The 15773-nt window shown below is 40.8% G+C and overlaps 1 protein-coding gene across 11 annotated transcripts in view; it reads left to right on the top strand.

The window, feature by feature from the left end:
- Positions 1–12793: 12793 nt before the first annotated feature.
- LOC146210246 (uncharacterized) overlaps positions 12794–15773 on the top strand; it is a 45124-nt gene continuing 42144 nt past the window's right edge. For all 11 annotated transcript variants that reach the window (XR_014708424.1, XR_014708420.1, XR_014708422.1 and 8 more), the window contains exon 1: positions 12794–12935. Coding sequence is in view for 3 of the 11 variants with exons in the window: in XM_084608574.1 (XP_084464700.1) it covers positions 12900–12935 (36 nt within the window). In the remaining 8 variants the exon portion in view is untranslated. The remainder of the gene's footprint in view (positions 12936–15773) is intronic.

Here is a 15773-nt window from a genome sequence, read left to right as displayed (position 1 = left end):
CTGAGCCGTTCATTCCTGTCTTCCAAGGTTTCAGTAATCTTTAAGGGAGGAGATAAGAATTAAATATATAACTGCTGACCAATTTTCATTCGACCGTTTTTGTTTTTTTTCAAAAGCTCTAGAGAAAGTTATAGTTAAAAAAACTGAGAACTCTTCGATAAACACTCTTTACTATTAATGACAATCAGTTCGGCTTTTGCAAACGATGGTCCACTGAATCTGCTCAGCTGCTGCAAAATGAAATTATTTTACAGGGTTTTGAATGTAAGAACACAACGCTAGGCATGTTTGTAGACTTTGGTAAAATGCATGAACTCCTCAGTCATAACATATTACTTCATAAACTTAAAAGGTATGGCATCCGCGGCTCTCTTCTTAATCTGTTTCTCTCATATAGTCGGCGTAAACAGGCTGTCTGTACTGATGGTAACCTGTCTGGTTTAAAAACTATACAATGTGGAGCTTCCCAGGGTAGCCCTCTGGGTCCGTTTCTTTTTAGTGCTTATATTAATGATATGGTTATATAAACTTGCTTTCAATGTTCTGTAAGCTGATGATACAAGCTTTTTCTTACTGACTCATCCACAGGTAACCTATTAAAAAGAGGGAACATTGTTCTTCAGTCATTAAACAGATGGTTAATATCAAATGAACTTGTTAATTGTCGATAGTAAGAAATTTAAAACAGTTTTCTTTTGACCTTTAAACTTTAAAGGAACTTTATCAGCACTCATTTTACTTACCTTAAAACTTAATAATACAATAGAAATTATCGACAGCTTTAAATCATTTGCTGTTATTTTTGATGCACATATGAAAGGAACAGAACAGATTACATATATTGCAAAGAAAGTGTCACAGTCTGTTGGCATCCTTTGCAGGTGTCACTGAGAGTTTTCTCCAAATCTAAAGTTGATAATCTACAACACAATATTTCAATCTTATCTTAACTATTGCCATTTGGTCTGGACCATCACATAAAGCACTAACATTAATAAGGTACTAATGCTTCAAAAGAAAGTAATTAGATTAATAGCCGGGGACAGTTATACAGCTCATACAGCACATTTTTTTTTCCTTAAATATGAGATTATTTGTATTCAAATACCGGCTAGTATATTATCTGAGGTTCTATTCTTCCACAGCAGCTGCTTTTCTTATGTCCCTGGCGGAAATGTCCATGGCGTGAACAGTACCAATTGTGCAAGCTGTTGTGGCCAAGTGGAAAATATATAATGCTCATTTATTCATTTTATGGTTAAGATATGAAGCAGTAATCTACCAGTTTGCGTACTGCAATTACTTCATTTATATTTGCAGCCGAAAATGAAGCTAGCTTCCAGTACAGCACTTGGAAAATATACTATTTAAAATATTAATGGGACTGGTATGTTTCAAGCAATTTAAGATAAACAGGCCTAGCTCTTGCTTTCTAATTTCACCTTGAAATAAAAAAAAAAATTCGCATCCGACCCGACCAAATGACCAATTGAACTGAAGTGATAACAGTAACCTCGCTGTAGCAAACTCGGAGTTAATTGTAAAACTCAAGTCCCAATTCATGTTCAGTAGACGACTGCAAATATTTGAACTTTTATAGTAAAGACATTTTTGACAAGAATCGGTTATATATAGTATCTGGCAGCGGCGACGTACTTCCCATGAAATGACATCGCCGCACGCGCGATACAAAATCGCGAGGCAAAGTTTTCTTAAACTGGCTTTACCACTAGACTTTCAGCTGTGCTAAGAAGCTAACTTTACGTAGGCCTCGGAGCTGTGAGGGAAAGCATGCGGTGTGTAGGAAAAAAACAAAACAAAGAAAACAAAGGAATGTGGAAAGAAGGTGGCGCGGTTCATTCGGAGAGCAAATGGGCAGCGAGAAGTACGGAAGGAACGAAACGGCCTGACGTTCACAACAATTATTGTGCAGTGCGAGGCATGCGGTGGCAAGAATTAGTGCATGAATGCGGAACGCCTTTGCTTCACTTGGCTGTCGCGTGCATTTCTCGTTGATTGCCTCTTCGATGACAAACAGCGGAAAGTGATGCTGTGTTCTTGCAAGGCTTTGGTTTTCACATGAAATCAAACTCAGTTGTATTCGATTGTTGTGTATGCATGCTTGAGGTATGCTTCCACGAGATGTAAAAAAAAATCTTATAGCCGAAAAAAAAAAAGAAAGAAAATTGCGCATAAAGATTTGAGAGAGATGGAAGGTATTTTAGAGTGTTTTATTTTTATAAAGCAGCAACACATATATATTTATTAAGCCATTTATAATAGACAGCACATCTGCGCCATATATATCATCACAATTATACTGATTTAGTAAAGACCCTTATATAGTCAATATAAAGTCATGATCGGACCAGCAATATATATTGCTGGTCCGATCGTGACTTTACTATTAAAGGGTTCATTCAACCTGAATCAGTGCTTTCAAGGCCTGCATTATATGACCTCTTAGCTCCCATTTTGCAGCCAGGTCAAGAAAGAAAGTCATTGTCCCATGTTCCCTATAGAATACTATGCCTCCAAGATATATATTTTTGATTCGCACCATCTTTCAGACCTGGTATATCTCTTTTTGACCCCTATAGAACTTTGCCATGTCATATTCTGTTCCCACCTTAACTATTGCACGCTGATATATGGGGGGCAACTACTAATAATAGACACCAAGTACACTTCTGCGTCTAGAAAAGAAAGTTATTTCCCAGGGAGCACCAAAATATTGGAGCAATGTAACATTTTTGTTTCATTTGAACATTATTTTGATGTTATCAGTGTCTTTATTTGAAATATTTTAGCAATAGGGGACATATTAGGCTGGTATAATGTGTTGATAAACATTTAATTAATATAAATCTAACTTGTATGCAACATAAATGTAACATTCGTGAAAGTGTAGAGTAACCTTGCCGAGCATGTAGGCCCGCTCACGATGGTACACAGCTTGCGCGCTTTGCAAAAACCACAATACAGCACAACTACATATAACAGCACAACTTCTACACTCACCTCTGAACAAGTCATTTAGAGTCATGCTTTTATATCCATAGCCAATGGGTGTGCAAGGAGTCATAGTGACGAATGAATAATAATCAAAACTCTCTAACAAAATATTAGGGCTGCTTTCATTCTACGGCAGGCATAATTTCAAAGCTCTAGTTGAAAAGAAATATGTTATTGAAAAAACATGGTTACTGGAAGAAAAAGGCCAAAAGTGCTGGGACTTAGTGTTCAAAATGTATATTCTATGTTGCTTTATATATTTATGATCCAAATATTATTTAATATTTAGCAGACAATATTAGAATAACATTTGTTTGTAACATTAAAGTAATGTTTGCAATATGCAACATAAAACATTATATAACATTATTATAATATTTGGCAGTTATTAATAATATAATGTTTCTTTTGAATGTTACAACTATGTGACAGAACGTTAGGCAACCTTCAGGCAAGTTAACAATTTTGTAACATCATTCTAATGTTTGGTGCTACGTAGTTGCATAAACAATGTATTGTATTTGCATCCTTCAACAGAGGTTATCATGCATTCAGCATCAAACTGTGAATATCATTACAATCTTTTTTATCAATTCGACTTTGCTTATGAAAAATGTCAATTTTTAATGACCCAATCAGGGGAAGCACTATGTTTCAATATTTTTAACATGTGCCTATGAAAAAGGGATGATACATTACCAAACTAATTACCTTCTTCACTCTTTACTATCTTTCCAATCCCTGTCATATGACAGTCACACATAAAGTTTTGTGTTCAATATGTTTCTAGAGTGACCTGTTTTTCTATTTTATTGTGCAATATGATACCTAATTCATTCAACCTAAAAATGGGACTTTTTTGTGCATTTTTCTATATTATTGTACATATAGTAATGTTGCATATTGTCAGTACTTTGGTTCATTTTTCATTTATATGCATGCAAAGCTGAATGTCTTTGCTAGAAACTTCTTTGAACAATTCTGTTGCTTCCTTGACCTCGTCCTTAAGCTGTCTCTACAGCTTTCTGTCAGAGAGTCTGTAAATGAAATGTTGAGCATAAACATGAATTGCTTTCAATTGATTTGAATTGCCTAGTGAAAAAATAATAAAAAAGAGCCCCATTTACAGCTGGACTGTTGAACTGAAGATCACTTCTTTCCAGCTGGAAACCATATATATTTCTTCCAGAATGACATATTTTTCGAGCTGAATTATATATTGCACTGGAAAACCTGTTGATCAGGAATGTTTTTACTTCCTGATGGAAAATTGACATTTCCAGTCAAACAGCTAGAAAATTTGCAGCTAGAGTGCAACAACAGTCATAGTGACATATGAACTGCACAACACTAAACAACATGCAACTCGATGCATCGTCCATATGGATACCATATGCATAGAGCCAGGCATACAACATACCATGCCATCATTAAGAGCCTTTACTTGTGATGTTAAACGTATGTCATCAGACCAGGTGGTTCATATAAGATTTGGTGAAAATGAGTACAGAAGCCTTCTCCTTGATTGTTCATGTAAACAGAAAAAAGAGGGGTGGTATAGTAAGCAAACCTTTATAACAAAATTATATATATATTTGTGCATGCGCTCTGTTTCAGGCAGAATTTAAGAGATTTAGGTGCAAATTATACTTTTATTTAAAAATGTATTTGCGGTAATAAAGAAAGCGGCAAAATTCTGCAACCTGTACTGCTTGAAGTATATTTTTATTATGTTGTTTTATAGTTATTATTGAAACCGTATAATGTGGAGTACACTATATATCAAAGCAATTTTTCTTTGTAATGTTAAATTCATGTTTATAATACAGCATAACAATATTATTTGTCAACTTATAACAGCATATTATAACATTGAAAAGATCAGCTATTACTTATGTAACACAAGCATTAATACAACTGACATACCAGTTTTGTTATTCTAATGTTGCTACCTATAGTTGAAGAATTCTTTGACAATTTTAGCAGATTGATGCGCTCCACTGCTGATTTGCTTCTTGTTCATTGTTTGACATAGATGAAGCATGTGTGTATGAGCGGAGGTCTTGTCATCACCTTTGCATGCGGTTCACTAATCGGGCAAGCACTTTACATTAAAATAACCAATATGTGCAGCAATCTCGTCCTTTGCACTAAATTGCAGAATATAGTCACAAAATTTCCAGTTAGGAATTTTCACTGTTGATCGTTTTTATCATATATCACATTAACCGATCACTACCACTGCTTTGCCGGATTTTGCACACGTAATATACATGCAGCACGACAGCCAGTGAAGAGGATATATCAAGCACATAAAAAAAAAAAATCATAAGGGGTGGGCTTTACAGTAACATAAGTCGACATGCAGAGAAGCCCCCTGTTTGTCCGTTTGCATACTGAAAACATCCCTACATCATTCTGCAGTTTTTTTTTTCTTAAAAAAAAAAGTGTATCTGGGAAATCAAATTGGAACGAGGCAGTAAGTAAATATTTTCCAGTGCTGAATGGGGCAGATGTGCCGGGTGTGGTTCAACCAGCATGAATTAACGAAAGATTTTAGCTCTTTATTATTATTTTGCATAATAACCACGGCTCATTTCGTGATATATTCCACTCGCTATTATGCCCAAGCATCCTGTTCTTCCTGTAGTATATGTGTCACTGTGTGTATGTGCTCTAATGATTCGGCGCGCACGTATACGTACACCGCGCGCACTGCCGCGACCCTCCGTAGTAATACAGCGCGTTGCACAATTAGAGGCGCGATGTAGAATGCTTCTCCCAGCTAAACTGTGGAATCCTCGCAGTTAAAATTTTACACAAAAAGGGCATTTTGTCGCTAGTATTTTTTAATATGAAATTTGTTTGGGGTGCTTGCCTGATTCGATTAAAAGAAGTCAGTTGTTCCCATCTTATGCGGCGGCAATGACCGCTGCCCCAGCAATGGTACTGGTGGCGCCACCTCATGCTGCTACAACAACTCTGTAGCAGGAAAAGAGGGGGCGAACGTTTCTGGCAGAAGGTTTGAGTTGTTGTAAGCAGCATGAGGTAGCGCCACCAGTGCCATCGCTGGGGTAGCGGCTCGTCTGCCGTCGTCGCCGCCGCTTAAGATGAGAACATCTGACTTCTTTTGATCGAATCAGGCATGTACCCCAAACAGATTTGGTATTAAAATATACTAGCAACAAAATACCATTTCTGTGCAAAATTTGAACTGCAAGGATGCCGCGGTTTGGCTGGGAGAGGTACATCGCGCCTCTAATTGTGCAACACGCTAAACTTGCGAGCGGGCTAGTTCTATAGGACTCCGACGACCTCTGGCGCTGCATGGTTATACACAAACACAACACTTGTTTAATTCTCTTGTGTGTGTGTTGTGTTTGTGTATAACCATACAGCGCCAGAGGTCGTCGGGGACGCGACCCTCCAGTCTTACTCGCATTTCATATAGGCTGTGGCTAAAGGTACGTCCGACGGACCCGATCAATGGTCTTAAAGGTACGTCCGACGGACCCGGTGCGTTTTTCTTCGGGATCCGTCCGACGGATCCGGGAAATATTTTTCAGAGGTACGGCGGACGGACCCGATCGGTAGGGATCTTCCGACGGACCCAACGCATTTTTCTCCGATATGGGCCTTGGGATCCGTCGGGAAAGCCGGACGGATCCGAGATCCCCAGATGTGGTTGTAGCAACAACATGGTAGCCATATGTAGCCAAATCGGAGTTGGTATGAGGTGTGTACGTGCGAGGTGCAAGAAGTATGTACTACATACTGCATGCGTGAAATGTGAAATTACAAAGAATAGTACAGTGGCAAGAATAGTGCCTAGAATGGGTGATATACTACGTGATGGCATGATGATAGGTTTACGTGAGTTGGACCGCGGCAGGGTGGCAAGCACGACCAGAGCGCAAGCGCATGTAATCGCGGTGTTGACGGCCAGCCCGCGGCCCGCACGCCCGCTCATTTGGTCCTCGTTATTATGTGGATTAACGTCTTCGACGGTCGTTAAGTAATTATGTAGTTTTGATTCTTCAAAGTTTCCTCACTTCCATCTGTGATGAGATGCGTCACGTAACGCATCGCTTTCTGCTCGCATTGAGGTTTGGTGCTGCAAGTTCTACGTAGTACAAGCGGCGCTGAAAAAGCTGGGCACCGCCGGCGTGTCTCTAGCCCAAGCATCGCGTCATTCGTGTTTGTTGTACAACTGGAGGTGTGGTTTGTGCTTACCGTGAGATGCTGTGATTACGGATTACGTCCTACTAGACTGCTGTGTGAGACTACGAAGAGTGCTGTGATGAATGCGCCGATGTCCGGACGGACATCAGTGTGTCCGTTTATGATCGGCGATGTTGCACGTGCATGTCAGTGTTTATTAGGTGCAGTGGTAATTTATTTACACGCGCTGTGCAACAATCAGACGAAAATAAGTCATCGACAATTTGTTAGCCTGTACTACAGAGCTCAAAACTCGGAAAATGGGAATGCACATGATGCAGTTTTCGCATGTTGGAGTGGACCGAAAAATAAGTCCCAGCCCACACCGCCGGGATGCGCATTACTACAGGTGAAATGGTTCAGGTTTCTGTAAAATAGCTGCCTGGCACAGCACCTTTCTAAATGTTCAGGCTTTGTACTATTGTTGAAGGTCACTTTATCATTAATAAAGGAACGAATATGCTTTATGTGTTAATGACTAGTGCTTTTTCAACATATTATGTTCATTTTTTTTTCGTTTTTCCTTAGTTTCCTTTGTTTTTCATGCTAGACAAACACAAATAGTACACTTTTAAACTTGTCAGTCCAAAGCTGAACATGAATATCTGCCATGCATGTGACAGCTTTAATGCTAGAAAGGTTGACGTGTATAGCATGCACGTAGACGCTGCGACATCTTAGTGGCACGTTCCGCTACTTGCCCCAAGGTCGTGATGTTTAATACCAGTGATGGCAGTCGCACTTTGGTGCAGGTGAAATGCAAATGCTTCTTGTTGGTTTGCGCTAACACTTTGAACGACAGAAAAGACAAACACCACGGAGCGCGACTGGTCTTTTCTGTCGTTCAATGTGTTAGCACGGTGAAACCAACATGAATAACCAACTAGGCCCAATTCTCGCCATTTTAGCAAATGCTTCTGTTTTCTGCAAGATGTCAATGCAAAGTACAAAGCCCGGGCAGTCAAATTAGTCTGGAGCTCTCCACTACGGTATTCTTCATAGCTACATATGTCACTTTAGGATGTGAAACCCTACATGCCACAGGTAGGCTGCATTGTTTTTTAGATTTTGTAACCTCTCATCTATGTTTTGCAACATTTGGCTAATTTTAGTTCCCAAACAGTTGCTAAAGATGAAACCGAAGCAGTTCTTGGCATGGTTTGCTGCTTAGATTAATTTGCTAATTGCAGTTCTTTGAAACTTGCATCAATGCTGGACAGTTCAGATAGCAAGTAGTTGAATTACAGAAATGATGTGGATCATGCAATTCAGTTCTGACAAGTGGAAAGTAACGGTCCCCTCCTTGCATGCATAGGTGCCTTTAGACAAATACATACTCGGGTGTGTGATTGTGACGCATATCAAGGGTCAACAGAAGGCCATGTGGAGCCAGTGTGATATTCTTCATGAAGGCTAAAGTAAAATTGTACAACAGCTGCTGTACCATGCAGAAAAAAATTGATCATTTAGTGTATGATTAACTGACCATGAATAGCATCTTACTCAGAGTATGATGTGATATATATCTGGTTTAACATACCAAAATAACTACGGCTATGAGGAACACAATAGTTGAGGGCTCCGGTATAATTTCGACCATCCGGGGTCCTTTTACATGCACTGACACCTCACGGTGCATGACGGCCTATTGTTTCGCCTCTATTGAAATGCCCCTGCTGTGGCTGGAACCAAATCTGCATCTTTGGGTTCAGCAGCCAAGCACTCTAACTACTGAGCCAGCACAACGGGGCCAAGTATCAAAATTTATGCCATTACATTTCTTTCTAGCCTGTGGTTTTCTTCACAGAACTAATGTATACAAGGAAAAGTAAACAGCAAGAAAACACTAGTTTTATTGCACATTATATTCACATTTCAGCAAACATTCTCTAGGAAAAAATTTCTCATAATGTTTTCATGGAAACCATGAACAAAACAAAACAATGCACTTACTTCACTCGAATTATTAATGGGCAAGGTTGTATCTATGCTACTACACTGCACTTATCACAAAACCACAAGCCCCATCTGCTTTGGCCAATCACTTGATGAAACTAACGGAGACAGATGTCGCACACCACAGACTGGTCGTCTCGCAACATATCTCTGCATATGTTGCATTTCAATTTCATGCCTTTCCACTTAGTTTCAACTGTTGCCAGCATTACTAGTCACCCATCTTTTCTGAAATTCCTTTTTACGCTGTTGGGATCAGCATCCTTGTTAACGATGGTCTCTGGCACTTTGGATGCTATCATTTTCACATCTTCCTCATCTGGAAGAACGAAGGAAATGACAAGCTTTGAGCAGACAAAAAATTAGGGAGATGCCTAATCTCCACCTGTAAGGGTATGGTGTGCCAGCGTTAATGGTTCTTGTCTGCAGATCCTACTGTGGATTCTCGTTAATTTACATGCCCTTTGCTACAAACATTATTACTAATTCCTTAATTCATGTCTCTGTTATCTCAGATATACTCATTAGCATACGGTCGTAGGCTGCCCTGTTAGGTGATAGACAACCTGGCATAGACCTCTGTAAGCCTCAACCTTTCTTAATTGGAGCTGAAACGTTGAAGCTGAAATATTTCAAATATAACTTTGTAAGCTTGGCTTAACAGCTCCTGCCATGTCGTGTGGCCTCGTGACATTTGGCTCGTGGCACTTTTGGCTTGTGCACAGGGGTCATCTGTTAAATACTGGTTAACATGCATGAAAAATACATTTTCGCACAAACTGGTGGCAAATGGTCAAGTGGTGCACTGCAGATTCTGAAATGTATACCTATATTCATGCAAGGATCGCATCATCACATAACATGGTCAAGAGTTCTATCAGTACCTGTAGTTACATAGCATTTCAATGCCCATTAAAGGACCACCTCAGACAATGGTTGTTGTTATCTCAAGACCTGTTCTAACAGCATACTGACGCCATTCCACTGAGCGATGGACATGTATATGCATACCCTAGATAGCTCATGATTGTGGATCTCATTTATTTCTATGACTTCCAAGGAGTTCCTGTCGTCAGAAACTTTATGAAATCGGGACAGTAGTCTTGAAAGGTGATGAAAAGAAATAACCAGGTTACCTTGACGCAATGCTAAATTACAGAGGGTGAATATGCTGCATGAAGATACCAAGAAGCTTGTACAAAGAAAAGTGAGAGTGAAATGGCAGGATTTTTGAAACATTGAAATAAACTACAAACTATACTTGTCAAACCTGTCATTAAGGAATGGAAATCATGCAGTAATCAAAAACACAATATGGAGGACATTTTAGGTCATCTTCACAAAACACATACCCAAACCTCACACACAGCTTCATATTTATGAAAGAGGACAAACCAATATGCAAGGAGTGTGGAGATGAACTAACAATAAACCATATCTTACACGTGCGCCAGAGTCGAGAAAAGAGGAAACATTTTTTTACAATTTGCAACAGATCCCTTTCCATCCCAGCATGATCCTAGGAGAGACGTGCAAATTTCCTGCATTTTTGGTTTCCTAAAATGTTCCTAAACAAGCTACATCCTAAAGAACATATGTCATTACACACAAAATAAATACATTAAACCTTGTTCTTGGTGCATGGCAGCATTAGTGGCTTATGCACCATAAAAATCAACACAATGCTGTAAGGTATACCTTGGTTAGCTATGTTATATGAGACAAGCTTTCGGCCTGGTGTGGTCCTTATTCACGTGACAGCGCTGTCATGAGGGTCTATGTCGTAGCGATCGGAAAGTGACCTATTCCAATAATTTTACAAACTGAAGGTGATTGTACAGATTTCTAAAGACTGGAGTGCTCAACTGTTTTATCAACGTCCGCCTGCTTTGACAGCTTGGAGTGAAACTGTTGAAGAGAATACATTTTTGAACATTTAACGCGTTTCTGAAGGCGTTGCTTTCAATTACGGGGCCAACAAAAAGCAGGTGAATGTCAAACGCCGCCTAGGTAGGCTTTCTAGCAAGACAGCGGTGTAGCGTGGAAAATCGCTCCGCCGATCCATCGCTGGCGCCGCTGACTTGAAAGGCGAACTGTTCAAACTTATATAGCTACTGACCACACCTGAAACACTGAATTGCGCATGATCAAGGCAGAATTTATCTAACACTGAGCACTGGTAGCTATCGATTTCACGCCCAATATTGTGAAAATCTGTCCTCTCTTCGATCATTGATACGCCCACGGTTGAACATTTATGCGCCTCGGGGTAGGCCAGCCGTGGGAACATGGATGCGTGGTTGTAGCAACGATCACTTGCATGGCACACTCTGCAAAATTCTAAGAGTCAGCTTCTTCAACGAAATGTGCAGCGCACATTTTCTACCGCGTACCTAAGTCCGGCGATGCATGCATATCCATCCCGATCGTTTCAAAGCTGCGCGGCCGTTCAGTCGGGTCACGCTAACCTCGAGCATGCGGGGGTTTAAACTACATGTACGCAAACTTCAACGACAAGAAAAAGATGCAGCCTAAGCATTTTAGTCTAGTCTTCCCCAATATACCAAAGAACATTGCTGTTCACATGGAATTCGGATCATTCACGCTTCCGGCTTTCCGGTTGTGCACTCTTGCGGTGCGGTGCAGTAGGTCTTCGCCTCGACGAGTCGATGTGCAGGCCTCTAGTAGATTCGGCATGTCTTCTGTCACGGCTCTGAGGTAGAATTTAAACGAAGAATTTAGCTAAAAACATCCTGTTTCCTCGGTCTGCATGTGAGGAACGAGCATAATGCCATTTCACATACATACCTACATACTTTGGACTGCCGAATGTTCAGTTGCACGGCGAGGTGTGTGTGTGTTGTGCCGGCGCTAGATCTTCGGAGGTCGATGCAGGACCTAAGACAGCGTAAATGCTAGGAATAGCTCGCTCGCATTACGGGCAGATCGAGGTGATAGTTTAGTGCGAAGCGAAAGCTGCTCGTGAATGTGCGTATCTCGATGCCAGCTGGTGGAGCTGGTGCAGTACGTAGCATATCGCCTGCGGCTATGTGCTTGACAGCGATGTTTGCCGTACACAACCCTAAGTGAAGACCGTGATCTATGTTAGAACGGATGCACTCTTCGTAGCACCTCATCGACAGTCGCGGCTAGCTGATATCATAGAGGATGAGATCCATTCACGCGTAGCAAGCGGAATGTGGCCGCGTTCGACGTGCATATAGCCATGAGCCTGTATATCGACGTCCGCCGTATCTTTACGAGAATCGAATGGATACGTCGGACGTACCTTTAGACACTTCGTTTCATATAACCCAGAGCTGCTTACACTAAAGCTTTACGGATAATATATAGCTACGCTTCGGCGTCGTTTGGTCGGATGTTCTGCTCACTGCAATTCCCTGAGACATCGAAATTGTATACTATCTCGTGTCTCCTGCCATCTCAGTGTCATAGCTGCCATGCCATGAACAGTGGATGGCGCAACCGACGAAAACTAAAACAGACTATATATGCGCACCTTTAAAGCCTTCAATTTAATTTTTAAAGTACAATATTAACATTTGCAGTTGCCCTCTTTTTATTTTTTTAGGTAACAAAATGCTGCACTGCTGCAAGCTACGTTCACTGCGGGATGCATTACAAATGGCGGCGGAGATGTTTGCATTTGCTGTCATCTTGCGGGGCCATACACCATATTACTACTGATGACATCGAAAACGCTTCCCGCATTGAATGTATTGGTAAGATTCTCTTAGTATTACTGAAGGTTATAAAAAAAAATATTCACAATGGCTTTATTGCATCAGTCATTCATCGCAAAATTTGCGCATAGCTGTAAACTTTCCTTGTGCCCCTCGAAACTAGGAGGTATGGTTTGTTCACGTCGTTTGTATACAAGCGGGGCAGTGTGTGTACTTGTGAGGTTTGTGTGCTTGCGAGTTTCTTATATCAGCCCCTTCGGTCAAGTCTTCTCAGGTGTGCAGTTCTGTACTTGCAGTAGTATGTATGTACAGTTTGGCTCAGTATGCATATGGCTGCAAATCAAAGCCGTTCAGTTTTTTCAGAAACTTGGTGCTTGAAAATTTCGTCATTATCCGGGGTTTGAAACCGGGATCACCACCTGTCCCCGGCAGTCGGTCTACCAACTGAAATGTGCAGCAGATTAGATGCTAGGCGAGAGCGAATTGATGAACAGCTCGAAATGGGAATAGCTGCTGCAGTATACCGCGAATGGCTGCACCCTTTTGCGACTTGACTTGAAAAATTACGCAGGAATCTGCCTTCAAAGTAGATGACTCAACATTTTACGGGAGCTCCGCTGAGTGTTTCGGGCTGTTTACAAACATGAACACTCCATGATGCCTGAAATTTATGTTTATAACTGGTTATAAGTGAGAGAAACCAAGTACAGTTTTAAAAAGCTGTTGATGCAATGTTGGATCGCAGTATGTAGTCCATGAAACGACGTGACATGATTTGGGTAATCAACAGGGAAGATGGGATTTTGTTATTTGCAACCTTGCCTTTTTCGTTGCTGTAATCTGCAACTTTCATCTTCTCTCTCTTTTTAGTAGTTTGTGACTTTCTAGACTATGGTTTCTTTCAATTGGCCGATTTGGGCTACTTGTTAAAACTGGCTGTTTTCAACTGGGCTATTTGTTAAAATGTGGATAAGATAGAGTAGGTGTGTTCAAGCTCACCTGTGTGCACACAGCACACATAGACTGCACTGCAGGTGAGTCCCCATACTTTTGTATGGTCATCAACACACCTTTCTAGAGCGCTGAAACGCCACCATGTCGCGTAAATAAAGGGAAATATGAGGTGTGACAAAATAAACGAGACAAGTGTGTAGCTTGAAAAAAGAGTTGAGTTGGCAACAACTGCTTTGCTGACATCATCCCACACACCTCCCCTATTCATGCACTAAAAATACTTAAATTAGCAAAGAAAAGTCACAGTTTTGGAGTGATGGATGGCTGTTGCAATAGGACAATGCACCCGCTCACATGACCATATCTGTCAAGCAGTTTCTGACCAGCAAAAACATTGCTGTGATGGAGCATCCTACTTATTTACCAGATTTGGCTCCATGTGACTTTTTTTATTTCCTAAAGTTAAATCTTGCTTAAAGGGAACCAATTTTGTCTTATTTGTAGAGGTTCAGGCAAAAACAGAGAATCTCCTGAAGGGCCTTCCAAAAACCTCGTTCCAGAACTGTTACCAGCAATGGCAGAAGTGCAGAAGTGTGTGAATGCTGAGGTGACTACTTTGAAGGTGATAATGTCACAGAGAACTGATTCTAAAAGTGCAGTAATTTATTGGACCAGTCTCGTTTTTTTTGTGTCACACCTCGTATTTTTATCAGGTGCTCGGGTCAGGTGGGGTATGGGGTGAGACCTAAGGTGCATAGGCGTACTCTTTGCCTTGGCAACTGCGTTGTGCCAGTTCCAGAGTATCTGAGCCAAAATAACACTTTCTTAGCACCACTGCATACTGCTGCAGCACTCTAGCCTGGCGTGCTGATTACAGTACTATAATTAGTTAAATGTCAAGAATGCTGTGCCAAATACCCCTGTAAGAAGGCCCTCCTGCCAGTAGAATCAATTTTTTCAGTGTCACCATAGGCTGGGCAAGTTCTTCCTTTCATTTGTTCAAGGCACTGAACACTATCGTCAAAACAACACCCCTTGTCACCTGCTGGCATGAGAAGAGAAAAAACTCGGTTACTGGAAGGTTCCTCTCAGTTGATGTCATTGGTCGAAGGGCTTCCTTTGAAGAATTTTGCCGCTGCATTCTTGACCCGTAACCGACTGTTGTTCACATTGAAAGCCCCTTTTGTGTGCCCCTGCCGATTCCCATGGTGGGATCTTTTTATCACTGTAGCTCGGGGTGGAAAAATTAGGTGCGCTATTGCAGTATTTCCTGCACAAACCTGAGACAAAGAGATGGCGCTCTTCATACCACACTCTCTGTAGATCACAGTAAATCCACTTGCAGTAATGCTCACAGCATCCAGCATTTGCATGTAAAAAATCGAGATCATCTAGTTTCTGTCAATTCCATGTCTAAAAAAAAAATGCTCTCCACAATGCACATTGCAAATGCTGTTTATTCCATCACAGCAACTGGGTTCACTACTGTGATGTGTGTGCCAAATCTGGTCACATCAGATGGTTATGAGAATAGGAGGTGCCAATTTTACCAAACATATTGCGTGTGCATATAACAATAGCACACAGATTACAAAAACGTTTCCTGCATACTTGAACAAAGCTGCTTCCAAGAAGTAAATTTCCATTGCATGCAGAGGTGAATCTTTGCTGTAGCACTGTAATATTTGTGAATGTAAAAGTCCTCCCTTGCCATCCAAGCCAACTCGTTTGTTCTGCGCATTGCATACTTTCTCTAGTCAGGCTTCATATCCTCATTTTAATGTGCATAGCTAAATGTGCCGGTGCTTTTGTTTTTTTCTTAATAATAAAGGATTGGTTGTGAGGAAAAGGGAGGGATTGTTAAATGAATGAAAAAAGATTGGCCAATCTATTGAAGTCGAGGAGGGAGTGCTGATATGGTTC

Source organism: Amblyomma maculatum, chromosome 1, assembly GCF_055883805.1.
Source record: "Amblyomma maculatum isolate TAMU_Amacu chromosome 1, ASM5588380v1, whole genome shotgun sequence".
Lineage (NCBI taxonomy): Eukaryota > Metazoa > Arthropoda > Arachnida > Ixodida > Ixodidae > Amblyomma > Amblyomma maculatum.
Note: the sequence above shows the minus strand (reverse complement) of the source record. Positions and strands in the feature narration are given on the sequence as shown.